Source organism: Apteryx mantelli, chromosome 12 (genome assembly GCF_036417845.1).
Source record: "Apteryx mantelli isolate bAptMan1 chromosome 12, bAptMan1.hap1, whole genome shotgun sequence".
NCBI lineage: Eukaryota > Metazoa > Chordata > Aves > Apterygiformes > Apterygidae > Apteryx > Apteryx mantelli.
The window spans coordinates 14,487,807-14,514,681 of NC_089989.1; the positions used below are offsets into that span (position 1 = coordinate 14,487,807).

The 26,875-nt window shown below is 45.4% G+C and overlaps 1 protein-coding gene across 1 annotated transcript in view; it reads left to right on the top strand.

Moving 5' to 3' along the window:
• BSN (bassoon presynaptic cytomatrix protein) overlaps positions 1–26,875 on the top strand; it is a 161,285-nt gene that overhangs the window by 40,123 nt on the left and 94,287 nt on the right. The window contains exons 3-4 of the mRNA XM_067303289.1: positions 20,109–20,243; positions 20,283–20,951. Coding sequence (XP_067159390.1) covers positions 20,109–20,243; positions 20,283–20,951 — 804 coding nt within the window. The remainder of the gene's footprint in view (positions 1–20,108; positions 20,244–20,282; positions 20,952–26,875) is intronic.

Consider the following 26,875-nt stretch of genomic DNA (forward strand, 5'->3'; position numbering starts at 1 on the left):
TGTCTTTCGCTTATCCGTAGTCACATTTAGGTGCCCAAAGGCTGAAAGGGGATTTTTCCTTAGTGGGACAAGCTGAAAAATATCAGAAACTTCTGGAAATAGAACTGTGAATGCGGTAAGTTATTTGTGAATGTCAGCACAGCAGTTCACGCCTGCTGAGGTGTTCCTCGGGACTTTAATTTAAGCTCATGCAACCTCACGACTGCATCTTATACTCCTGTTTTATGTTGCTCCTCATCTTAGAGCTGTAATGTGCAAATATGCTCCTGGGCAGCACTTATCTGAGGGGATATGGTGCTAATTGAACTATGAAAACTGGTTATTTTAGCTTTGATTTAAATGCCCTTTTATCTAGACTGTAAACCTTTTGATCAAGGACAGCCAAAGGGTGGAATTTTTCAGTTCTGGAGTCAGTTCATAGTGTAAATATACTGTGCTGTTGGCTTGACTTTCTTCTCTGGATGAAATCAAAGGGAAATCGTTGGAATAGCTCAGTACTGAAATTCAGAGAGCGAAATGTGGTCTTAATGAGATAGGGCTAGTATATGTAGCTGGTCTGTGGAATTATAAGTGTATCAAAAGGAGTTAGGCCAGACCCTTGCTACCAGCTGCTAGCAAAACTCTGTAGTTGGAGGCCTCCACAGAAGAGCCCTTAAATATCTGTAGTGGGTAAAACAAGTAGTGGGTAGAACAGACATATGGTTTTATGGAAAGGAAGTTTTGGTGTCCCCCCTACCTACAGGCACTCTCTCCTCCTCCTGATAAACGTGGCACACAGGGTTCCTGTTACACAGAAATAGAAGCACAGCCAGGCTCAGATGTTTCGCAAAGTCTAGATTATTCTGAATCATCCAATATCCTTATCAGCGCACTACAGGCAGTGTTTGCATCAGTCGCAGCACAGGCCCAATATCAGAGTCAGCAGCAGCGTTCTGCCCATTTACTTGTCATTAGCAAGCAGCTATTAGAAGCAGTGTCCCCAAAGAGCAGAAGAGCTTGTCATTGTACGTAGCTCCTCTTTGCAAGAGACACGAGCACTGCAAACTTTCTCTACTAAAAAGCCTGTCAAAGGTGTAAGCATATAGGTCTGCATGTATAGTCTAGCTGCTGGTTGGTTGTGCCAGGCTGCAGCTTGGGGAGGCAGGGGCACTGCTAAGCTTGGTTCTAGCAAGGGATAACTCCTGTTGCAGTTTTATTTTCTTTTTTTTGCCTATCTCTGGATTGCTTCTAGTGAAGTGACTGCCCCAATATCTGGATAAAGAGGCGAGGAGAGCTGCAGGCCCTGAGCTGCTGAAAGGCTAGCTGAAAAGGCTGTGGTCCTTGCAACTTCAGAAGTGTATCGTTTCTCAAAAACCAGCTTAATCATGGCCTTTGAGCACACGTACGTTTTGCTCAGACTGCACCATACTCTCAGGCACACTGTGTCTTCTTTTTTCCCTTGGAGGCATCCCATATTTCTCCTGGTCTGAAAGACGCTGCTGTGTACTACCACCGTTTCCAGCTTTGAAAGTCTTGAACGGAGCATGATGCCCAGTAGATAATATACAGGCCTAGGGGGAAGACCTTGATAAAAACTAGTGGTCTGTAATAAAATTACCCTGTGGGCCTGAGGAAGAGTTGAGTTACCCTAACTGCTGGATTCCTCCGAAATAATAAGCATACTGGGGAGAGGTACGTCCTGGAGGGGTTCTTGAGCGCGCCTGCCTCTGGTTGCCCATGTTGAACAATGCACACCCTAGCTATTGTGGAACCTGTCAAGCTTGCCGAAAAGCAAATATCCTTCTTTTCCTGGTGGAGCACAGCATGCTAACACAAGACCAAGAGTGCTGGGTCAGACAAAAGGTCCGCACGGTCCGGGATCCTGCCTCTTACCACAGGCAGTAGCAGATGCTTCCAGAAAAGTGCAAACACAGGGCACCCCCTCGGCTGGCGTGCAGCTCTGTGCATCCTGCTAGGCAGCCGATCCTGCTCGCTCACTCTCTAAGGAAACTGCGGTGCCTGATTTGGAACTGTGAGTTTCCCTCCCAGAGTGGGGTGCCAACAGGTGAAGCACAGTTAAATTGAACCATCAGATCCAATTACACTGTTCTAGTCCTCAGCAACTTACCTAAAGGGACTTTGGCAGACTAGGGAATGAATCCTGACTTTTCAGAGTCCCAGATCAGTACTCAGTGCTGGGCCATGCCAGCTAATGCTCTGAAATTTGTTTTACAAACTCTACCTTATGTTCTGACCTACCATATTAATTTTCCAGATGATATGATTGTGGCTTTCAAATTTGAGAGCACTTTGAAAAATATCACCAAACAGGCATGCTGCTGCTGCCATCTGTCTTTGAACTGCTTCTGGGATCTCATTACTTGCTTTCAGCAGCTGATCATTATTGCTGCATTGAATTAGGAAGAAAAAATACAGTGACTTCTGAAATACCGGTTTCGAAAACAAATTCTAGGTGCCAAGTTCTAGCTGAGCTCAGAGGAACATGTTGAAAAATGCTTTATGCAGATCCTGAACGTTACGGTTTCCAGAGGTCTGCACAGAAAAGTTATGTGATCTAACATTTTTGATGGAAATGTCATTTGGAGGGCTCTAAACAGCTCTGTCTAGCCAGCCAATCCATCGCTTACGTCTCTCCAATTTAAGATGTTTCCTGATTGCTTGCAGTTGTTGAGGCTCCACAGCTCCCACCATTCAGCTGAAGATTTTGGTACACAACACTTAAAAATCAGGACGGAGATCTCTCCAGCTGAATGCCCCGAAATAGAGGTCTCTGAAAGCACTGACCACTTCTGCTATCTTGTCTGGAAAAAATACCTTGTAGATCACAGTGTGTCCTGAGAGCTGGTAATTAAACTCCAATTGCCTAAATTTGAAGGCACTGTGACAAGATATATCGTTTGTCCCCTGAAGTGGTGTTTCTAATTGGCATTTGGAGCTTGTATCAAACCAGAGAGTGATGAAACCAGCCTGAATTATGCCATGTGCTGCTCTTTATTTTCCTGCATGATTGAATCAACACAAAGTAGCGTTTCCAGAGCAATGCAGTTTGCATTATTTACCAATCCGGTCAAATGTGTTCTTTTGCTATGCTAATAGCTGGGACGGACTGGGACCGGGGTTGTAGCTACTGTGCATGTTCATCACCTAAAGAGGACATATTCAGGTCCCTAGCTTGAGTAAGAAGCATTTTTATAGAAACTGTGCATCTTGTAAGAAATGAACTGCCAAAAGCATGGGGCCGTTGTCTAGAGTTAGCTGTTGTGGCTGTTGATGCTTTCATGAGAAATACACAATTTACAGGTGAGAAAAGCTTTATTTTTTCTTGGCCTGACAAGTTAATTTGAGATTTCGTTAAATCCTATTTAATCTAAACTCTGGCACACATTCTGCAGGGTTTACGTTGGATTGTAAAAGCTGAATCATTCTCTTTTTGCTTTTTGAAGGAACTGCTGGTTGCGAGACGAGAGATCGAACTGGATGATTTGTGCTGAGTCCTGTAACGCAGCCTGGCTCTCCTCAGGGTTGGGACTAAATTAAGAGATCCCAAACCACTTGGAAATGGGGCTCCCACGGCGGTGTTGCTGCCTCCTATTTGGAGAAGGGGTGGCAAATGGATTTGCCTCTTTTTTGAGACAGCTGAGGTGGAATATGTCGTACTCTCCTTAGGAAGATAGTGTGGCTTCTCTCTTGAGGAGCAGCGTGGGAGAGCAGTTTTGATGTCTCTTGCTGTGTTGCATAGTTGTCCTCCTGCAATCCGAGTCCTCTGCTGCGGTGACATGGACAGATTCCCTTGTGGTGGGGTCTTGGGGTTCATACCTCGCTCAAAGGAGCAAAGTAGTTTACTTCTCTGGGATTTATTGCTCCAGGTTGTTTGCAGGCACAGGCATACACCACCATCTCTAAGACATTTCTGTTTCTCCTTCAACCTTTCCTTCACGATCGCTAGCACTAGAAACTTTCTTTAATTTAAAACGAAGGTTTAGATTATGATATAGTTACAGGATTATGAAAACTGAGCTCTTTGTATTCTGGCTATACGTTAACAAAGGAAGCAACTTTTTAGGTGGTTCTCTTCTGCCTGGATTTTGGGTCAGGATGCAAGCAGCAGTAATAGGTGGCTGTCTTTTCCCATCCATCCGCTCATTTATTTTAAAGGGGAGACTGCCCAGCCCTGACCCCTCTGCTCCCATCTGCATGGTCTCATCGCTCTTAGCGTGCGCTAGCAGGATTGTGCCTTTCACAAATGCAAGCCAGTCCTTATTTTCAAGGATGGGCAACCGTGGGGGAAATGTTGTTACAACTCAGTAGTCAGAGTGCTTTCACAGCAAGGGAGGAGCTCTCCTTGCACAGTGGGGTGTGAGAGGCATCTGCACTTGCAATAGAGGGCTAAAGACAACGTTAAAATAGTGGTTAACAGTGGGGTGCTTGTACAAAGCGAGCGTTTATAACAGAAAAACAGAAATCCTGAATAAGAATTTTTTTTTTGCATTGACTTGAAGTGCTGTAATTTGGAAATCTCTTGTAGAACACCTAAAAAATCCAAAAAGATGGGGAAGAGATTTGCTTCCAGGATATTTTTTTAACAGAGAGATTTTTCTTGATTTTTTTTTTCCCTTGTTGCAATTTCCAGTTTTGTAATCAAGGACTCAGCTGCTTGTTTGACCAGGATGAAACTAATTTTCATTTGAAGCTTCTTTAGGGTTTTAAATTGGACCTACAGGTCTTGGGCACATTGCTTTCAAAGATGATTATTCAAGTCCTCCATCAGGAGGGCAGCAGAGAGCTTTCCTATTTGGGTGAGTTCATATTTTGTCTTGGATATTCATAGCCAGAAGAAGAGGCAGCCTTTCTGATAGTAGGATCCTTTCTGATTAAGGGTGTGCAGCTTTACAGGGTGTACTGATTTAGATCACCATGGCAATAGTGACTTTAAACCAGCAAGCAAAAATAGTGATTTAAATGACCGGTTTTAATCTTGCTTTGTATTTGCGGATTTTTGTAATTTTTTTGAAGAAAAAATGATTGCAGTTGGTAGACTGGTTTGCAATTAATATCTCCTTCTTAACAGATATATAATGGCTGTAAATATCCAGTAAGCAGTTATGTGGCTTTACAGGTATCTGTTGAAATTCTAATTATTTACTCTTTTTTATTTTAGAAATAATACATTTCTTGCTTAGTAGAGGATGGCTAGCTGTTACTTTTAAGCTATGTCAAAGTGCATTTGGATGCAAATAGGAATTTCATTACAGAAAACTTGTTCTACCTAATGTATTAAACAAAATAGGTAGCTAATGATTAGACAAATTGTTTGTGGTCTTTATGGAGCATATTTGGGCAGCCTGTTTTGGGTGCCAGGTCAGAGGCCCTGTGCTGCCCACAGAGGAGGCATCCAGCCCAGCAGAGTAATTTTGGCTCTGGCTCCATCTGCAGACAGCGGAGAAGGTTAGGGAGGCTCCAACGGTGATTCAGAGGCCCTGCAAACTTAAAGTGGGACTGGTTTTGGAGCTAGTCTACAGGCTGTTTTGATGGGACATTATATGAGCAGGTTTTATTCTCTCACACAGCCTCCTGCGGCATGTTGTTTTAGATGGCTGGAATTGAAAACACACAATTGAAAACACATGATTTAGGTTAATATTTTGGGAACGTTTTCTAACAATGAGGACAGTTAAGCCAAAGCCCCCTTATTCCCCCATTCGCCGCCTACCCAACAAATCCACAACTGACAGGAAGTTTTAAAGAACAAATTAGACAAACATCTGTCAGCTGTTTGGTCCTGCCTTGGGGCAGAGGGATAGAGCAGAAACCTTTCACAGACTCTTTCTTGCGGTTACCGCAGAGCGTTAAGGGGAAGTCCCAAAGCCTTTAACATGGCTCTGCTGGAACGAAGCAGCAGCAAAAAGAAAATTCAGACCCAGGAGTAGCTGTTGGAAAACCTGGGGCGCTGGCCTGCAAAGGGTGCTGTTGGGTGCCTGGGCAGGGAGAAGTCTGCCCAGCGCGCCTCTCCTGTTTCTCGGAGAATCACAAAGATGCAGTAGTTTTATAATAGAGCATTGGCTTGTTTTTCTTTGAAAATCCATCTCATATATGGGAGAAACAGAAAAGGAACAAGCGATAGGAACAGAGGCTGTGGCTGGCTTGTGGTGCTTCTACAGAGCTTATAAGCATGTTCTTTAATGTTAGCCTGTTTCTGAGTCCCTGCAATGTTGATCCCTTGTGGGTTCTCACTGGGTGATCTGGCAAAGCAGCCCCAAAGCCCGTTAACAGGCCTTGTGCATTCATTCTGAGTCACTGGAGCAGTGAGGTGGTATCTGGCCCTCTTACCAGTTGGTATATTGATGGCACAACAATTTTACTGGGGAACTGTTCACACTGGTATTCACTTCTCCTTTGCAATAAGAAGTCGGTTGTCTGGGACAGTCTTGTGACCAGGATCTCCATCATGGGTTTAGGATCAGCTGTCCTTCTGGACACTTTCCAGGTGCAGCCCTCCATCTCTTGGGCCTCCTCTGTTCTACCATGGTAGACAGGCCCTTTCTTCCTCCCAGCAGTTCTCTTTTTCCCTGTTTCTTCACGAGATCCTGAATGCTGTCATTCAAGATAATCCATTGAGGCCTCTATCCTTTAGTGCACTGTATCCTGTTTCCTTTTGTGCAGCTTTTAAGCTTTGTCATGATCATCTAATGAAGCTCCTAGAGAAACCTACCTTAGGAAGATGGTGCAGGACATCACTGCCAGTGGCTCCAGTATGGTCCAGACAGTGAATAAAAGGGAGGATGTACTTTCCCTGTTTCCTCACAGGTGCACTTCCTAACTTTGTGACTATTTGGTTCAATATTTGCATACGCTGAATGACATGATAACCCAAGCAAGGTACAGTGTGCCTGAGTGATTTCAGGCAAGATCGGACCAGCCACGGGCAGTTTACGCTATTGCTTCTTTGGCCAACATTTTTGGTTATGGCATGGACTTTTGCACAAAATCATCCCATAATCTGACAAACTCGGTTCAAGATGATGCTTATGACATGAGGATGCTTAAGGCTGTTATACAGTTAATCCTCGTTATTCCTCCCACCTCTTTTCTCCGTCTCCTTGCCCTTCCATCTCTACCCACTGCACACACGTATACCTGGCCACAATTTGCTTGGAGTTCCCTTTGTTCCCATTCTGTGGCTTCTTGGTTGCTCAAGGCAGACCGCAGGAGGTTTAGAGGTTTAATGCTTACTCTTGCTCTATAGTGCTACATTTCCGCAAGTGCCCATCTATTTGTTCAGTGGAGTAGTTGTAATGGGCAGCTGCTTACGGACAGATCTAAAGCGTGCACATCAAGTCTCCCGTTAATACTTAAAGCCTTTCCTGGGGTGCAGAAGACACTGTGCCTGCACCATTTCTTTCTAACAACTGAGTAGGAAAGAGATGATAATATAGAAGAAGAGCTGCCTTTACACATGTACAAAGAGTTATGAAGGCACATTAAGATGAGTACTTTCAGCCGTAAACACTTTTGTGGAGTGCACCGGGGACTTCAGTCAGAACCTTCTGTGCTTTTGTTTTGTGCATACTTGTTCAAAACTGACTTTCAGACATGCAGGAAAGTATTACCTGTGTAGCTTATGACAGATCATGGCAACTTCAAGATATCTCAGAATCATCAGATGTCTCAGAATCTGCTCGCTTTTTCTTTGTTACAACCATAGATTTGTGTTCCATAGATTGTGTGGCTAGTTAGATTATAAATTATTCATGGCGGGGAACTTATCGTGTTTATCTGGAATAATTGAGCAATTAAATCTGCTTAGGCATGTAAAAAGATGGAATGACTTGTCTATCTTCGGGCCTTAAGTTCTGCAAGAACGTTTATTGCATATTTAATCCAGAATAAATAAAACAAGAGTAAATATATTCTGCTTTGATGCGTTGGTTCGCTCCAATTTGTTCGCTTATAAAACTTGTTCGTTCCAGCTGGTTCACTCATAAATACGGATTGAACCAGGGTAACTGAGACGTAATTTGCCTCCTTCAGTCTAGAGAGAATGGGAGGCCATACCTGCTCTGTGACTCTCGCTCTGAAAATACTTAGGACTATTTGCATTTGCACCCTGTGTTGTTTTTGTTGTTTAAAAATTTCTTTCCCAGATGCTTTCTACTCAGTCACTGGATTGCGATTATTTTTACAGTGACTGCTATTGTGCAACATTCAGAAATCTGCCTTTCCAGGTGGAAAGTCAGTCTCAGGTCTCCCTAGCATCGAAGAGTAAAAATATGCTGTTTTCATTCATGTAGTCCTGTTAGGAGGATAAGGAGAGTCTATGCGTGCTCAGGATATGCAAAGTGGGTGTTGAATGCAAAGCTAACAGTAATATCACTGAAGGACCCCCAAATACACTGCAGTAGTGATGCTGGAAAACAGCCATGGCTGCACTTGCAGTGATTTTCTCCTGACCATGCAAACATCCACTACAAAAGTGGGTGTTTTGGGGGTTGGATTTACAAACACTGTAATACCATGGCTCCTAGAGAGTGGAGAGCATGAAGCTGGACTGTACCAATGTGTAGTCTTGCGGTTAAGGGGTCGTTAGGGGGCCATAGCAGGTTACCGGCATGTTGGAAGGGATGTTTCAGTTTAATGTTGGGCTGTTAAAAATAAGCAAAATTGAATTCATGACTGGAGATAAAAATATATGTGGCAAAAAATGTTCAGGGTTCTTAAGAGAATTATGATATTACTGAGAAACAGCCTCTTGTCTGGCCCCAGACTGATTAAAAAGCTTATTTTTTCCTGGGTTGGGGTCTAAGATCAGATCACATCCTGCTGAAGATGTACAGAAGTGGTCATGTAGGTAGGTAGCAATCGTGTCAAGGACTTTTGAGGGTGGAGGTAAAGCTCTGCAGAGACACAATGAGAACGGACGCCTGGGGTCGGTCCATTCCTCCCATGAGGGATGCAGTTGTACCTGCTCTCCCAAGGCTCCTAAGGAAAGGATACAGCTTGCCTGAAGTCTGCAGAGACTGAGGTATTTTGTTCTTTTTGGCTCTGTGCATGCGTGGGCAGGTATGCTCAACGAGGATTTTGAAGGAGCTGTACTCAGCATGATAGTTGGCTAGTGGCTGCACCTTTGATGGGGATGTGTGCTGTAAGGACAGGTCTTGCTGGAGTATGCTGGAGAAGCCGTGGTTGGAGAAGGCATCGCAGCCTTGGGAAAGCCAGTCTAGCACTGGGCTCCAGCTAGAAACAGAAATGGTGCTTAGCCCTGGGAAGTTTTGTCTGTCTGGCATCTCCCCAGCCTCCCTTCCTGCTTGGTGAGATGTCAGCTTTTGGTTCAGAGCAGTGTTTTTCTGGATGGCAGGGTTTGCCTTTTTGGGGTCCCGCATGGGCTGTTTGGGAGGAGGGGGAGAAATGTGAGAAGCAGCAGGAGTAGGAAGGGTGGGGAGCAAGCACGGCTGTGGTCTGCTGTGTTGGGGAGTGCTTGGGTGGTGCGGAGAGCAGGGATGAAACCCTGCCCAGGACTGTTTGCTCAGGCTGGGGTCTGCCAAGTCGAGTTTGTTGATGCTGCTGAGAAGCTGCAAAGTTTGGGGCCAAAAAGAGCCTTTGTACATTCAAGTACGTTTAGTTTATTCATTGAGCTACAAGCATTATCTACTATTATTGTAATTATTCAGAAGGATTCCCGGCTGTATTCCCAGAGGAACCAGAAACTCATGGGAAAGGCTGTACCAGGGCCCATTCATGAGAAAATGTTGAACTGCACAGTAGATGAATGAAGATTTTATTCTGTATTACCAATAGGAAACTGAACTGCTTTTAAATTCATCCTTTCTAAATCTATTTATCCAGAGCAACCTATGCTCTTTATATTATTATAGCTACTGTGAATTACATCACTGCTGTACTTGGTAGCTGACTTACCCCCGCCCCGACCCCTTACACACAGAGAAACCCAGTGTCCTCACATATTTCTTCTGCTTTGGGCACAAGGTGCCAGTGAATGGAACAGTGATCCCTGTTGCCTGCAAGCTTCCCCACTCCCTCCCAAGCTGCTATTTTAATTCTGCAGAAGACAAAGAATAAGTTACCAGGACCCGGAGGCTCCTTCTTCCCTTTGATGGCTGTCCATGAGATGGCTCTCAGCAGAGTACAACAACAACAAAGGCGAAGCAATCCGCTATTTTTTTCTTGATTGAGAGGGCTCATATCTAAGTAGTGCAGGATACAGAGCAGGAGGAGACTTGGAACTGTACTTACAGCACATCTGTTCAAAACTCAAAAGGTTAAAAACTGGGGTAAGCTTTTTGTAATTCTCCCTGACCAAGCACAGAGGAAAGCATCCTCTGAGCACATATATGTGTCCAAACCTTTAATGTGTTCCTGCGGACGGGGAACAAAGGCTGTCTAAACAGGAGCTAGTGAGGCAGCAAATTGCACAAGAAATATTCCCTAATGAACTGGAAGGACTTGTCCCTTTGCCTTGGGCTGGGTTACTGCAGGCATGTTTAGTTAGATGACAACTTGTTTTGATTGGGAGACCTGCACTCTGGAAGGAGGCTGTGTGGCACATTGGCAGGAGCAGAAGAGCAACACTAGATCTGGCTTTAAGAAGGTTTCCTTCCACCAATTAATTTCCCTCTGTCAGCAAGGGCAAGTATTGAAGAGTCGGACTCTTGCATTTACCAAGGATGTAGCCAGCTTGATTACATTTTTAGTGATGGAAGACCTTACCGAGGAAGAGCTGTCTTGCATGTAATGGCAAATCAAGGTTAGTAGCAAAGATGTTCAGGGTGTGATTTTTTTTCTTTTTTTGGACTGTTTGTTTAATCTTTGTGTCAGTGATTGTGTAATATGGGTAAAGATCATTTGAACAGAGAGGCACCGAAACTGGAGAGGCAGCCAGAGATTGTCTTTAAAATCCAGAGGGTCTGCAAGTCCTTTTGTGCACTAATCAGGAGTTACAGTATTCTTCCCACCGCTGACAAGTGAGGTCTCCCCCTCTGGAGAAGTGCATCTTTCCCTGCAGGTAGATGTTGTGAGTTTGCATCTGATCTTCCTTACATAACTTTAAACTAGAAATATCACTACAAAGGTTTACTTGAATATCTGTTACTGGGATAAATGAGAGAGGAATCGGGCCCAGGATTTTCACTCACCTGACAAATGCTCTGCTGTCAGGCTCAGCAGGGAGACGAACGTTATAAATCCTGGGAGTAGCAGCATTGCCTCCTGACACCCTTTCCAAAAAAGAGAGAACATTCAGTTCAGTCTCCCCTGGTGCAGCTGTCTTAGCAAATCCTCCACAGCCTTCCCATGAAGCAGAGCAATTACTGACTGCTGCAAATGGGAAAAGGAGCCTTCTCCGGAGAGGGGCTTGCTGGAGGGGCATGAGATGCGGGTGAAATGTCCAGCACCCAGCAGTGTGCACGCTCTATACCTCTCTGGGAAGTTTTTTTCTGATTTTACTCATTTCCAGGCAGTGATTTCCTACCAGAAGAGCATGAATGTAGCATTATATTCACTCTGCCACTTTCTCCTCTTCTTCTAGATGCAGAATTGCTGAACAGTATTTGTGGTTCCTGATCATTTTGAAAGCAATAAGAGACACTGGGCAGAGGGAGTTGGGGGGCAAACACGCAGGATAGCCAGGATTTGCACTAGAAGCATTCGGTTAGTTCAAGGGTACTAACAAGAAACAAAGATTTATGTAAGGGGAAGGTGGCTAAGAAGTGACTAATAGGATGAAATGGCACTGTCTTGTTCCACAGCTCAATTCTCTGGACAAATGTAGAATTCCCATCTGTTGTTTGCAGTGAAGAAGATGGGTTTTGGGGGTTTGTTCCTTTTGCTAGCCAGCACACGTTGATTATTTTCTGGCAAGCATTAGCAGAATGATTACTGACAATTTTATGGTTTCCCCTTCTGGGCAGAAGCACAAAGGATTAGATTTTATTTGTACTGAGATGCTTGAAGATAAAGATAAGCATCAGGTGGCCTTTTTCAGAAGTGCCTCAGAGACTAATTCTCTTGTCAATGAAGTGCCAAAATACTTTTAATTGTACAGTCCCTCTGGCGTGTTTGAATTCTTGTGTAACTGTGCTTTAGATTTTGACCAGGGAACTTCAGCCCACACTACCTCCACACTCGCGTCCTCCTGTTCTCCATCTGGAGTGAGCTCAGCCTCCCTTCATAAGGACACTTGTGTGGAGCAGAGCTGGCATACATTTCAGTCATGTCTTGACAGGCACCGTGGCCACGGACACACCAAAGCTCTTGAACCCTGGCCTGCTCACAGTCTTCCAGAGATGCCTTAGGAGACTTCACCTCCTGATATTATCTGTACTCCTTCATGCACATTTCTCCTCTTCCCTCCCCTCCAAATAAGACCCTGCAACCTTCCACAGGATGTTTTGCAGATCTCTTATTTCTTTTGTGCGCAAACTGTGCACCAGCCCTGACGACAGGGGCCTCTTTTCCTACCATGACCTTTTTGTTGGAGCTGGCCTTATATTGTTATAGAAGTGGGCAATAATTCTTCTTAAAAAAACAATCAAAAAAAAAAAAATCCTTCAGAACAGCGTGTCTGCCATGGACTCCACCAGCCAGTCTGAGATGGTGTGGCTTTTGTTTTGTTCAACTCCAGGCCTTCATGAATGAGCCCAAAATATTGGTCTCCAGAAGCCAACCAGGAAGACGTGGAGGAACTCTGGGAGAAGTTCTTTTTTCCAGGCTGCTGATCGTGACCATGGGCAGCAGCCCAGGCTTTGCCTGTTCCATTGCTGCTCTCATTCCAGGGAGCCACACTGGGCTGTCCATACGAGCTCAGACCCCCAAGCTGCTCGGAGGACAAGCTCTGGCGTGTGTGTGGAAGTGGGTGTGTGTACTATTGTGGGAGGCACTTTTAAGGTGATGTGGTCTGGTCTACTAAGACGAAGACAGTCGTGTGCTCTATCTGGAAGAGTATTAGCGCAGGAATTATATAGACTAGCTCCTAGTTCATACTTGCTGTAAGCCAAGCCGGGAACTGCCAGCCAACCACAAATTGTACCTTTTGCAGGAATGGGTAGTGTGCACTTGCCACCAAAGAAACTCAAGCCTTCCCAGATCTCTGTGGATGATTTATGCAGAAGGCCTGGGCCTGCTTCCCTAGCCAGTCATATCATACCATGATTGTGATCTAAAATGGCAATTTCAATATTTCCAACCTTCACAAAAGGCAGAATTATTCTTTATCATAATTCTAAATTTTTGCTTGAAGAGATCTTGGACTTCCCTTTATGTCTTTCTGCTTACTGCTCATTTGAAAACTTCTCTTGTTTACTGCAAAGGCTAAACTCTATACTTAGGATACTTTTAGAGCTGTATTGTATTACCTAAGCAGAACAAAGCAAACTGCACATTACCAACACTCCCTTGCATCTCTTGGTAAAAAATGCAGAGGACAGCCTGTTTCTACATCGTTTCCTAAAATAGGTGGTTTTAGAGTAACTTAGAAGCTTTATAATCCCGACAAGCTGCCTCTATTGTTTCGCTTCGAGGCATTTTTAAGTAGGTGGCTTCCTTGATGTTTTTCTAGAGGAAGGAGTAAGTTGAGACGTGCAGGGTTGCTTCTTGGCCCTCTGCATGCCCCTAGGCAAGCCACTGCTCTCCCATAGCGAGCTGGCCTGCAGCGGGTCAGGAACTGGCACGGCACTCCTGTGCCCCTCCATAGTTCTCACTAACCAACATCAGCGTTCCCATCTGTTCTGGGCCCATGCGTATACCTGCCTGCAAAATTTTTGTGGGAGTACTGATGTGAAAGTTTCCTACGTGCTGGGATATACAAACTGCCTGTGCTCGTAATTGCGGGACTGTGCTGGCAGAGGGAGGGGTATCTGGCAGCCATCACCCCAAAGGTGGCATGAGCTGCAGAGCCATCTGTGGCATTAGGGAATAGAAAGGTTTGGGAGGAGTTAGAGGAAGATTTGGGACTTTGTAAGGGTCTGGTGGGAAGGAGCATAAGGGCCAAGTGTGGCTTGCGCATTGGTGTTGTGTAGGGGGCTGGGGCAGTACAGGTGCTAGATGCTGGGCAAGTGTCAGATTCATACCAAATATCAACAAAGACTCAATAGTTCAAAGTTTCAAAGCTTGTAAGATCAATATGGGTATAAATTATCCTATATATGAAAAGCCTGTAAGCTCTACCTCAGTATAGGCTTGTACTGAGCCCAACAGTATGTGTATAATTTTTTTTAATGGTTAGAAACATCTGCTGCTAAAAATGATGCTTAATATATTTGGCTTCTACTGCCAGTCGTTAGTTCTTTTTATGCCTTTTTCTGCCTGATTAAGAACCCTTTAGTGCCTAATATTGTTTCCACTGAAAGTGCTTCCATAGCATAATCAAGTCACTTCTTAATCTTCTTTTTGATAAACTAAAAAGATCGACTTCTTTAATTCTCTCATTTCAGACATTTTCTCCATTCCTAGAATCACTTTCACAGATCCTGTCTACATCATCTTTGGTATTTTACTAATCTTTTTAAAATGTCGATGTCAAACTGTTCATGATTCTGGAATGAATCTTTCAGTGCTGGAAGGGGAGGCTGAGCCACCTCCTTACTCCTATCATCAGCTTCAGGCTCTCTGAAATCCATTTAGCACATTCACTTTTCATATTTTATAGTGCTTTTTTTTAATCAGAAACTTATGCTTTACTAGGTCAAAACACCTTTTGGACATCAAGTATATTGCTTCTATGCATTGCTAATATCAAACGTGCAGTCTTAGCAAAGAATAAAGTCAGGTTTGCTTGCCATCACCTATTTTCCCTAAAATCACATTGACTGACATATATGCTTGCCTTTCAGTTCTTTACTAAGTGAATCCAGTGTCATCTTTCTGTCTTAGATGTCTGGCTAGCTGTCCCTTTCAGGCCATATCCTTGCATCTTTGGATATTCAGGCAAAAGATTCTTCCAGTCTTTTAAAATTTCCCCAGTTCACCAAGATTGCTTAAAAATGAACATCAGTATGCAGCAGTTTCCTTAGCTCTTTTAGATCTCTTGGATGCAAAATTATTCAGATCTGCCAAATTTAAATATCCTCAGTGCTGGTAGATGTTGTCGGATGTTCTCCTCAATTGCTAATAAGTTGGAAATGCTTCATCCTTGTAATGGCTATTATCTTGCTTCTTCCCAAACGTTCAGCGACAGTAATTATAGCGCTTCTGCCATATCTGTCTCATTAACAGCTTTACCATCTCCATCAAGTAACAGACCTGTGTCCTTTCTAGGATAGCCTTTGTCCCTAATACACTCAATAAATCCCTTCTCCTGCCCCAGCACTTCTCCCTGAGGGACTGTTTTTTCCTGAACTTCTTTTGTTTTCATGCATTTTATGCACTTCACAGTTTCTCATTTACATTACTGGATATTTGGTGTGCTGATCCCTATGGTAGTTGTTGATTTTATGTTTCTAATTGCTCCCTTCCTTTTGCATAGCAGTAGCATGCACTTTTAGCCCACCCTTGTTTTTTCTTCATTGTGGAATCATTTAAATTTTAGAACCATCATATGCCTCCCAATTTTATTTGCATTTTTCAGTATTTCCCCAGTCAGATTTTGTCAGATGAAGGGGATTAGGATGCTTTGAGCAGCAAGTCTAAGACTGTTCAAGAGAATATAGTTCAAATATATATATGACCACATAAGTATGGTTCATATAGAGACTGTTCAAGAGAGTATTTTTATCCCCCTCCATCCTTAGAAGAGTTCAACAGCAGTTTTAACATTGCAGTGATGTGAATTGGAACATGCATTTTCAGTAACTTCAGTTTTGTTATTTCTCTTCTCACTAATGGACATGTACGTTTTATTTTGCTTGTTACCTAGACTCTTAGCACGGATGTATAAGTAGTGGGAAAAACTCATCTTTTCTTATGTTTCCCTCAATTTCTGTACTGTTTTCTGTACATCTATCCCTTGCATGGTTGGTCTTCAGGAAAGAAGATGAGCATTCAGCACAAAGTGATCCAAGTCAACTGAATAATCCATTGCTTCATTTATTTCTGTCTTACACAGTACTCCACCAAATCAAAACTTTCTGGGGTCTGGTAAGTAATGATTCACATCCAGGATTTTATATTCTCTCCTTTCTCTTTCTTCTGGAAAGGGTCTTTGGCAAGATTACTTGACCATTCCTCTTTATTAGCTCCCTCCAGGATCCTTTAAGTCTTTTTTGATCTGTGTAACCCCCATATTGTGTTACTGGTTGTGTCACGAGAAGCTGGTCAGGCAATTAGATAATCCCAACTAAATTTACATCTCAAATGTTTGCTCTGGGAAACAGCAGGCACCCTGCTATACTCCCTGTAGCTTTCTCTTCTGCTCCTCAAAATGCGAGTTCCTCAGCAATTCCTACTAAGTAACTGATAACAATTTCATGGTTTCTATCCTGCTTGAAAACCTCCTGGTTGTTTCAGTCTTGGTCACAAAGTGCTGTTGATGCATGTGCATGTACCTGCAGGCAAGTGACCTCGCAGGCATACCTCTAAGCCAGGTTTATTGTGGAAGGAGAAAAAGCTTCAAATATCACGTTATTCCCAAGTCTCTTAGTTCAGGAATACCTTGACAGGCTTGTACATGACCCATATTCAGCCTGCACGCTTAGCTCTTCGTGGGAAGGAATGGAGGATTTTGCATCCCCGCATGGCAAGGGGCCGGTTCCTGCACTGAGGAAGTGCTTCAGAAACCGCATCCACTGCTGCCTTCAAGGGAGGTGTAGCAGGCAGCTGCCTGCACGACGTGGGGAGGGAGGGCCATAAAGCAGCAAAGCTGCAATTGTGAAATGTTTATTATACACCAGCAGTAATTGTTTCTTGTTAAAACTGGCAGACAGTCAAGGGCAATTAATTGAATTCCCTTAGTATTTTATTGGGTAGTTTGGAATTAGGTAGGTTGGAAGTTTATGCAGGAGAGTAGCAAAGTACTTTTCCTATTCTAGAAAACAAGCTAAAGCCTCTACTGGCCTACAATAAATACAGACTATACAAACACAGGAGTGTAGAACATGTCCTTTGCCACATACCTTGTGGTCATGGTCCCCTAATCTGCCAGAGCATGCTATGGCTGTCCCCTGGTCAGTGTTTCCTTGCTGTCAAAAGGAAGATATGTGGGAGAGAAGCTGGATACAAATAGACCAAATCGATGATCTGGGAAGAGCTCCTTTTCCCAATTTCCATCTAGCCGTAGGGTCTTAAAATGCGGATAAGAAGATTATGCAGAGAGAGAAGATTTGCATTTCTTAGATACTGGAGAACTTTGCGGGGAGAGAAAACCTGAACAAAATGGATTGATTCTCCGTTAATCAGTGCTGATGGGGACAGTGTGCAAAGCTGACAAGATTTCAGGAGATGCTCTCCTGAAATAGGATGGTAAGAAGAAATTCCAAAGCTTATGAATGCAAAAAATAATATGAGGAATTCTGTCCGCCTTTGGTTTATGGCTCAGGATAGTGAAAGCAAGACTACAAGAAATTACAAAAACCAATAAATAGCAATAATGTCAACCACCCAAATATAAAATAGATAGTTTGGAAAGGCTTGGAGAAATAATGATGTGATGCAAAATTGCTGAGGAAGAACTGAGCTGCTTTTCACTTAGCCCTGAGTGAAATATTCAAGAAGTGACTGGTGGTGACAGTGGTCTGATGCCCTTCTCAGAGCCACTATGTCAAAAACAAGCTCTGGGATACAAACTGGCAAAACTAGGCCTCCAGCATTTGTCTCTCGGCCCTGCCCCAGGGCATGTGGCAGGTCATGGTAGTCAGTGAGCGGGACTAGGACTTGGGAGGGAGCTCTTGGACCCTCGGGAATGACCTCTGCTGTCATGGGCCCTCTCATAGGCTCCTTAACTCCATCCATAAATATTGGCCACAGAGCACTGAGAGCACTGTCAGGCTATATCTCCCCTCTGCTCTGCCAAATGCAGTCCCTGGTCCAAGGCCACCTTCTCAGTGGGACAGTGGCCAAGAAGGAGATGCTGGAGCGACCAACCAGGTAGGACTGGGGCCAGTTAAGGCCTGTATGAATGATGTGACGAGAGGGACGAAGAGCAGGATGTGATGGGCACTGAAGAATCAGTGAGCTGGAGTGTCAGCTGAAGCTCGACAGCTCACTTGTAAGAAGTTCAAGGCACATCTGCCTCAGCTCCAGCTGACTCCGAGCCCTCGCACATCATGGCATCTGCCAAAAAGCCTGACTATGTCTCTGCAGAAAGCTCAGAGTGATACGTGGGTTCGATGTGCAGGAACAGGTTAAATACACCCATAACGGGGCGGGATAACGGGGCGGGTGGGAAGGTGCTTGAGGATCTCACTCTAAAGCTGTAAACAAGTCTGTAAAACCGTTTGTGCAGCTCCTGTATCTCCAGCTGGCAGGACCAAAGGACCACGCAGGTACTGGAGATGTGGGCTGGGGCGTGAGAGGCACTCAGCTGGTTAAAATCCCTGCACTGCTGGTCAATGACAGAGGTTGAAGGAGATCCTGAGAGCTCTCGTAAACACTGGACCAAGGAGACAGCTACTGAAATGAAAGGCAGGAAAACCTGTCTACCAGAAATGTTTCTTCATGCAGTGCATGGTGGCCTGTGGAATTCAGCCCCGAGAGAGCGCAGGAGCTGAGAGCTGCCAAGAGTGATGCATGCAGCAACCTCGCTCCTGGTTTGAGCGGGCGGAAGGCCTGAAAACACGGCTTTTAAGCCCTTTAAGTCTCTGGGTTTCCAGCTGACTATTCAGGCCATCTGTGCCTGACAGCTCCAGTTTGGGGAATGTTCTGGTCCTTTTTGGCACTTTATTGCTTGTCTTGGAGCAATCTTCTGCAAGCAGACCTGATTATCCTGCAGACTGTGCTATATATTAATATTTGCACAGCCACTGAGCATCCTAGGGATTCCTCCTATCAGAAGGCTCACAGCTTTCATACGGCCTCTTTAATTAACTTAATTCAAACATTAGCGTGTCATCGGGAATGTCTCTCAGGGGGGAAGTCTTTCATTTATCGCCACTTAGCTAGGGAGCATTATATTTTTTGTTTGCATCCAGTTCATCGTTTAAAGACTGAAAATTAACCTTTTTCTCTCTCAAGTCAGCATTTTGCCTGCTCAGCAAACATCACCAAAGGAAAAGCTGCTCCCTCCTTTTCCTTAAGGACTGCAGTGCTAAGTGACTTCATGCTCTTTGGACCGGAGGGAGGGAAATCTTGATTATCGTACAGATTCCAGCATTTGTAGCTCTTGCAGTACTGCCAGCCGGTGTCTACATCGCAGGTAGCATTAATGTTTTGAGCTTTACTGAAGCTGAACACTGACTCAGGGAGGCAAAGCCATCCATGTTAGCCCCTGGGAAGTCTCAGGCATGTTACAGCAGATTTCTCCCCGCAGGAGGTATCTGGCAGCGGTGGGCTGGTCTCATTAAAATTGTAACCACACATTGTAGCAGCATAACCTGGATGTTTGCTGTGCTGTGCTTCTCTTGCCAGGCTTGTGCTCCTCTCCAAACAGCCCTGCACGGGCTGCTCCAGCCTGGTTTGAACGGCCAGGCCAGTTTTTGTGCTTCTAGCTCTGATCTCTGTTTGCCTTGCTCAGAGCTGGCAGGGTGTTACGTGGTCTGGCAGCAAGAGGGAGAGGGGCTGGAGAGAGGCCGTGCTCCCTTTCCTCTCCCTCTGTCATCAGCTTTTCTGCTTCTCTCCGATAAAATGCCGGAGCAGCACAAGCATGCTGTAGGGTGAGGCCAGTGTCTAGGCCTGAGGTTTTGCAGGGCTGGGGAGTCCCTAAGCAGGAGAAAGAATGGGCTTTCAGGACCTTCCTCCTCCAGCTTCTATCTTGGGGTGAAATCTGCTGAGGATAGGGCCCAGTGCCCTGGGGGAATAAAGTGGGAGAGCGGAGTGTTAATGGTGGCAGGAACAGGCACTCAATCCTGTTGGAGTCCCCAGAAAGGCTGCTGTCAACATTGCTAAATTGCTAGTAGTACAGCGGTACTGCGAGAAATTGTGTGCTTGAGTTGCCACGGGCCATGCCGTGCCTGCTGTTGGTTGTTGTCTGCCCATTGCTCATTGCCTGCTGTCTACTTTTTGTCTTGCAGGTGAAAGAATGGTTATGTTTGAATTGCCAGATGCAGAGAGCATTGGGGATGGACATGACCACAGCTCCTCGCTCCAAAAGCCAGCAGCAACTACACTCTCCTTCGCTGTCTCCATCCCACTCCCCCGCCAAACAAGCCCAGCCTCAGCCCCAGGTCGTGGCAGGCCAGGAAAAGCCCCCTGGAACTATGCAGCCAAGCGCCAGGCCAGGCACCGGTGTCCTGCAGCCAGAGCCCCCAAAACCCCACCCAGCTACACCGCAGAGGGAACAACACAGCCAAGGCCAGCCAAAACCTGCTGCTCCTCAGGAAGTGGTGAGGTCTTCCCCTCAGCATCAACAAGCAAAGCCTTCCTCCTCTGACCAGAGAAAAACTGTGGGAGATTCCCCAGCAAAACCTGCAGCTCCAACCCCCAGCGCTGGTGCACAAGAACAACCCCAGGAGGGTCTCACGGGGAAACTCTTTGGCTTTGGAGCTTCTCTCTTGACCCAGGCAAGCACACTTATGTCTGTCCAGCCAGAGGCCCCCCCTCCAAGTCAGCAGCCTTCTGGCAAAGTGCCTCCAAAAATTGTCTTCAGTGATGCCAGCAAAGAAGCTGGTCTTAAAGCCCCAGGTGCTTCGTCTGGGACGCAGGGTAGGGCTGGGACTGCACCAGCTACAAAGCAAGGAAAACCGGAGCAAGTTGTCAAGCCAAAGGAAGTGCCGAAAGAAAGGGTCTTGTGCCCCCTCTGCAAAGCAGAGCTCAATGTGGGCTCCAGTGAACCCTCCAACTACAATACCTGCACGACCTGTAGGCAGCAGGTTTGCAACATGTGTGGCTTCAACCCCACACCTCATCTGGTGGAGGTAAGGGGGCTTGCATGTGGTACGGGAATCTTTTGGTCTGATACAAATTGTTGCTGTTACCACTAAATTGAGGAAAGGATGGTGCATTTTCCTTGAAAGTTTTAAAAAAACTTAACAATTTGCTGAAGCCAAGTCCCTCACAGAGGGAAGCCCCAGAGTTAGGGGCATGCTCTGCTTGCATTGGAAACAAGCCCAGAGGGGCATGTAGAAAAAGGCTGAAATACCTGGTGGATCTCATCAGAGTAGAAGTGGTGCAGGATCTGTACTACACCCGTGTTGTTTAATGTACAACCATTGTTTAATGGTGAAAAGACAGCGTGCCGTTCAGTTCTGTGAGGCAAATGAGGTGAGGAGGTGCTGGCAGACAGTGGGGATTGCAGTCCTGTGAAAAAACGAGGTATGCCATTTCCCAGAGTTTGGATGGCATGGCTACCTGGAAATAAAGAGGTGAGGGCTGGGTCCCTTGGAGAAGACTCCCTGGGGAAGGAGCCCTAACAACCAAGGAGGAAAGAGAGGGCTGTTGTGAGAAAGGTCCGGGAAATGTGGTGAGGGAGGCTGCGGCAGGCATCAGGTCGGTGCCAGGTTTTTGCCAGTTTTGTTTGCAATGACAGAATGGACTTGCTGAAAACAACCTCTGGGGTTTGCCTCACAAATCCTCGTTAGTCTGCACCCCTTTATCGGTCTTGGTGAAATGTCTGAGAGGAGAGACTGTAATTGCTGCCTCCTGTCAAGGCAGCATCCTCCTGTTGAGGCTTTGGGGTCCTCGACACGTAGAACTACTGGCAGAGTAAGACCTTGTGCTGCCTAAGATCAAGATAGTGTTGTTTCTCATGGCAACTGAACAGCAGAGATAGAACCCAGTGTTGATTTTGTCCTCTTTAATGAAGATTAAAAGGGCCATAATCATCCATGTTTTGGTAAAGGCTGAACCCCTGATTTCATATGGGTAACTGGGTGGTGGTTGGACTGCGCTGCAGGATTTACTTTGGTTCTGGCTGGAACTTGGTGTGGCATGCAATGGAGAAGATTTCAGAGAGAGCTTGTGCAACTCCACTGTTCACAACACATCTCAAATGCAAAGTGCACCAGTGCCTTAACCAGAACTGAGGAAGTGTGTGTGTGATGTCTGGCGGCAAATCAGCGTTGCTCTGTGCACAGTCACAATTCATGTTTTGTACAAAGCTCTGTACCGCTGTGGCTTGAAGAGGCAGTGAGCAGGTTGGGCTTGACGATTTCATCCTGCGGAGGTCAGACTTTCTGTGCTTGACTACAGTGGTTATATGATATGGTTGAAAGCTGAACTTCAGGAAGCTGGCCACACTGGATTAGATGATTATGTTAGATTAGACTTAAAGGGGGACTATTACACCTTTCTGTGTTACATTTTTAAATTCAGTTAATTATTTTTTAAGACTTTGAAGACTTTTAATGAAAGCATATTGAAAATCTCTCTTAGCTATAAACAAGTTAGCTTATCTGTAAAACATAATATGTGTCAGATGTAGCTTTATTCTTCTGAGACCACTGACATAACACTAGCAACTCAGAGTTGAGCTGATGCTTAGCACACACCAGTGCAGCTCTAGACTGCTGTGGAGCTGTTCCTGCAGCTGCTTTCTGGAAAACTGGGATGTTAGTTAGCCAGAGCACTGCCTCTCTTTTTCCAGATCCTGTAAGCCAAAGAAGAGGTTGCAAGGCCTGTACTTAGGAGATTTCTCAGTCTTCTCTGGCTGTTGTTGCAGAAAGTAACATGGGATTCTTCAGATGGTCTCTCCCCACTTCTTCATTAATAGTGGGTCAGAGCTCTATCATGGGTAGTGCTGATATGCTCGTGATGATGGTGGTCCTAAGAGGAGGGAAAACATAAAAAGACAAATGTGAAGAAAGTGAAACGGTTTCAGAGGACAGCAAGTGAAAGGAGAGTGATAAGAATTAGTGAATGAGAAATGTAGAAATAGGGGACGCTCAGCAGAACATACCCAGCAATGCCCACTGCTCCCCAAAGGTGTCCAAGGAGTCAATGGATAGCATGAGGAAATAGAAACAGGCTTCGTGGCTGCCAGACTCACCCCTCTCAAGTGTCCTCCTCCTGGTGCTGCACACTCACAGTTTGACCAGGGCCCGGAGGATATTTGCAGAGGATGTCCTGCAGCTTGATGTGGCTTCAGAAAGTGAGGGTGCAAGGAAAATGGTATGGGGCAAAAGCGTAGCCAGGATCTCAACAAGACGATTTCAAATCAGCAGGTACATGCTGGCCAGTTGGATTTCCCTGCCCTCTCTGGATGGTAAGGGCCCTGCTACTCCGTGTCTGGGTGCAGGGCCAGGGCAAGGAAATGGGCTGGGTGGAGGATGGATGTGTGGATGTCCACGGTGCAGTTTGGGTATGAACTGGGTGAATGTCACGCAGGCCACTGAGGCAGACTGCAAGGAGAGGAAAGGGGCTGAGGTGGGCTAAGGTCCACCCAGTCCCACCTACCACAGTCCGGGAGGTCTCTGATATTTTGTGATGCCCACCAGGATCATCTTCCAAAGCACCAAAGAAGTCACTTTAGCCACCTCCTAGCTATCTACACCTAGAGATGAGGGTTGTGCAGCTGGGTCTCAGCTGGGACATCCTCCTCGCCCTGCTCCCCCCTTGGTAGCTAGGTGGGAAGATCTTCCAGATCCTTGGAGAAGGTCTTGGTTTTTACTGGCCAGTGGAGACATTGAAGGGTAACCGCTTGGGTTGGTGGCAAAGACTTGCCCTGGGGGGAAGCAGAGGAAGGTGGATGTTAGCATGTTTCATGCTGGACTGCACCTTGTATCAGTCTCTGCTGGGCCTAGAGATGGGAGACGCATACCTGGGTACAGGTGCAAACCAGGCCCTCACACCCCCCCTCCTCTACAGGAGATTCAAGACCCTGTTGAGACCTTTGCCAGAGGACGCCCAGGGTTTTCTTCTGGAAGTGCTGCATCTTGTAGCCAGTAAGACATAAAACTGATACCATCAGCACATGGAAAAGTTAATGGGAACTTTAAATGACCAGAAGCAGGATTGCTAATCTTGGCTCTGTTCCACTGTGAATAATTACATTTTGGGTCTGTAACTCCTCCCTGCAGTTTCAATTACACCCAATAATTTTCTTCGCTTCCTGAAGTTGTTGGATCGTGCTGCTGTTTACTGTCACATTCTAGGCAGAGGAGTGCCGCTCTTCCTGAGCAGGTATGAAGTGTGTGCAGAGAGGTGTAAAACTGTTCCTATTTATATTTCTGCACTCGTCAGATAGCCATGTCCTTTTACGTAATTCCATTTTCAGTTGAAATGTTCCACTCATTGTTCCCACCAACAGTCATTTTATTCTGAAAAGTTGAATCTTGAAAAGGTTTGTGCCGTGAGAGTCTGAAAAAAACAGCAATCTTCCCAGTACAAAATGACTGTTTTCATAATAGAACTACATAGAAAGTGCCTGTATTTTGGATGTTGGAATGTAACCTCCAGCCATACTTCTCAATGGAAACAAGTTTAAAATTATTTACTAGTGAGCGCAGTATGTTTTTAATAACCATACTATGTGCAGAATTCACCCATAAGCAGAAGACTTAGGTACCACTCAAGTATTGCTTCCTTCCTATCCTGAGTATTTTGGTGAGAAAATGAGGTATCCAAGCTTTGTTTAGTCCCCTGAGCAGGACAGAAACCTGTGTAGCTGTGCCCTTGGGAAATGACGCTTTTCCAGGTTTGAGAAAATTCATACCTTGGTGAAAGGGCTTTACCATTCTCCCCTTGACACCTGGCACAGAGAATTAATTTAGTTTAGGACCGAGTGTTGTATTGCTCCTCATAGTATTGTGCCCTCTGCAATGGCTGAGGGGCAGGTTACCTCTCCCCAGTATTTGTCTACAGGGTCAGTAGCCAACCACATAGAATTAAATTTCGGATTTTGAAAGCTGAATTCTGACTTGGGCTCCCTTGGTTCTTGAGTGACCATTTTCAGACATCCTTGGCAAACTCATCCTTGTGAGTGTATCAGTTTTAGGGCTTCATGCTGCTGCTCATCAGTGCAATAGCCACATGTGTTCACATAAATTCAAGACCCACAACAAGGTCCCTCCTCGATTTTGTGATGTCTTGGGTGTTTTTTCCCTTTATATAGGATCAGAATCCTGCTTGGAATAGATGGCTTGATTTATGGGAAGTTTTTAAAGAGTTTAGGAATAAATGCAATACTTGAACAGTGAAATTTCCTGACAAAAACTTTCTGAAAAAAAGGAAATATTGTAAGATTTTATAATATAGTCAGGCTTCAGGTTTGCTTGATCTTTTGAGAAAATTGCTCTATGGTCTGATCCTCTAAGTGGAAGTGTTTTGCCTGCAGCTCACATGAGCTTTGTCCCAAGTTCTGAGATTCACATATAAACATCAGAATTCACTCTTTGATGTAGCAGGGCTTGATCCATTAATTGCTTTATGAATTAGGACCTTGACTGGAAAAGGCCCTTGCAAGTTGAGTGAAAGCTGAGGAGATTTGAGCACAAGTCTGATACATTCACAGGAGCCTGAGTTGTGGGTGAGACTGGCAGTTACATTCTGTACAGCTGGAGCTTGTGCAAGTTCTTCACCCTTGGCTTCAAATAGCATGAGTCACAGTAAACCTTGGGAGAGGAGGAAAGTGCATGGACCACGGTGGCCTGTTCTACATTCAGAGGAAGGATGAAGTTTTGCTGCAAAACAGTGGTAAAAGAATATAATTTTCTTCCAAAAATGCTACATCATTGTTGTTTCAGCAAGTAGTCAAGACTTTGTGTCACTGTGTTGGGGATGGGCTGCATGTGATTATAGTTTCAAGGCAAAACCATTTAATCTTACAGGAAGAAAACCCCTAAATAATGTTTCCATCCTGATATAGGACAAGTATTTTGACTATATAGATTGTCTTTGCTGCCAGAGAGGCACTAATTAACTTCCACTGAGGGAGACTTCTCCCGCGATACTGATGCAGGCTGTTACAGCTTAGTGGAAAACATAACCCAAATTCTGACACCATGCAGGTGCTGAATGACATATCTGTACTCTTGTTGACCCCCAGACATAAACTGGGAAGTGAAGGAATTCAAGAAACGAGTCCCAGAAAAGAACAAAGTATGCAAGAGAGAATATATCAGCAATACAGATACCAGACTTGGTTATCAGTGGAGGCATCTACACTGCTGTTGATAGTGCTCTCCTTTCTGAAAAGCTTGGAGGCCAAATAACTACCTGTCTACAATGCCTCCCCCAGGGCATCATCAGGACCAGCCCAGGGGTGTCTTGCTGTGGATCCCACAGGGACAACCTTCTGCATGCCCAGAGCTGTCAGCATACCCTGCAGTGCCATGGCCTGCTGGTTTTGGCAGTAGCCGGCTGTTCCTGCTGCCTGTAAGGTGACTGATGAGGAGGAAGCACTGACAGCACTCCTTCCCTGTAGGGACCCCTGGTTCTTGGTAGCGTAATGCCCAGGACAAATGGTATCCTAATACACATTAATCCTAATGCTTTAACAGGGGCTCACTTCAAAATTCATCCCAGCTGTTGCAGAATAGTCATTGTGAGTGGCTGAGATGAACCTCGCAGTGAGCGTGTGGCCAGAGAAGATCTTTGGGAAGAGGAAAGGAGACTGGGAAGGAACAGTGTGATTAGAGAGACACTGGGACGAGGAGCGTTAGGGGAGGAGAGGGCAGAGGGCCTAGAGCATCAGGACAGAGAGGGCTCTGGGGTAATAGCTTGGGGTAATACCTGTGGATCTGGGCAGTTGACAACATGCTGGGGTGTCCCTGGGATGAGGGAGGGGTGGCCGTGGCAAGCAGGGCGTTGGTGCACTGAGATGGTAGCCAGGCATGAATCCTGGGGCTGCACTTGCTATGGAAGGAGGCCAAGGCTCGGAAGACGGTCTGACCTAGTCCAGCCC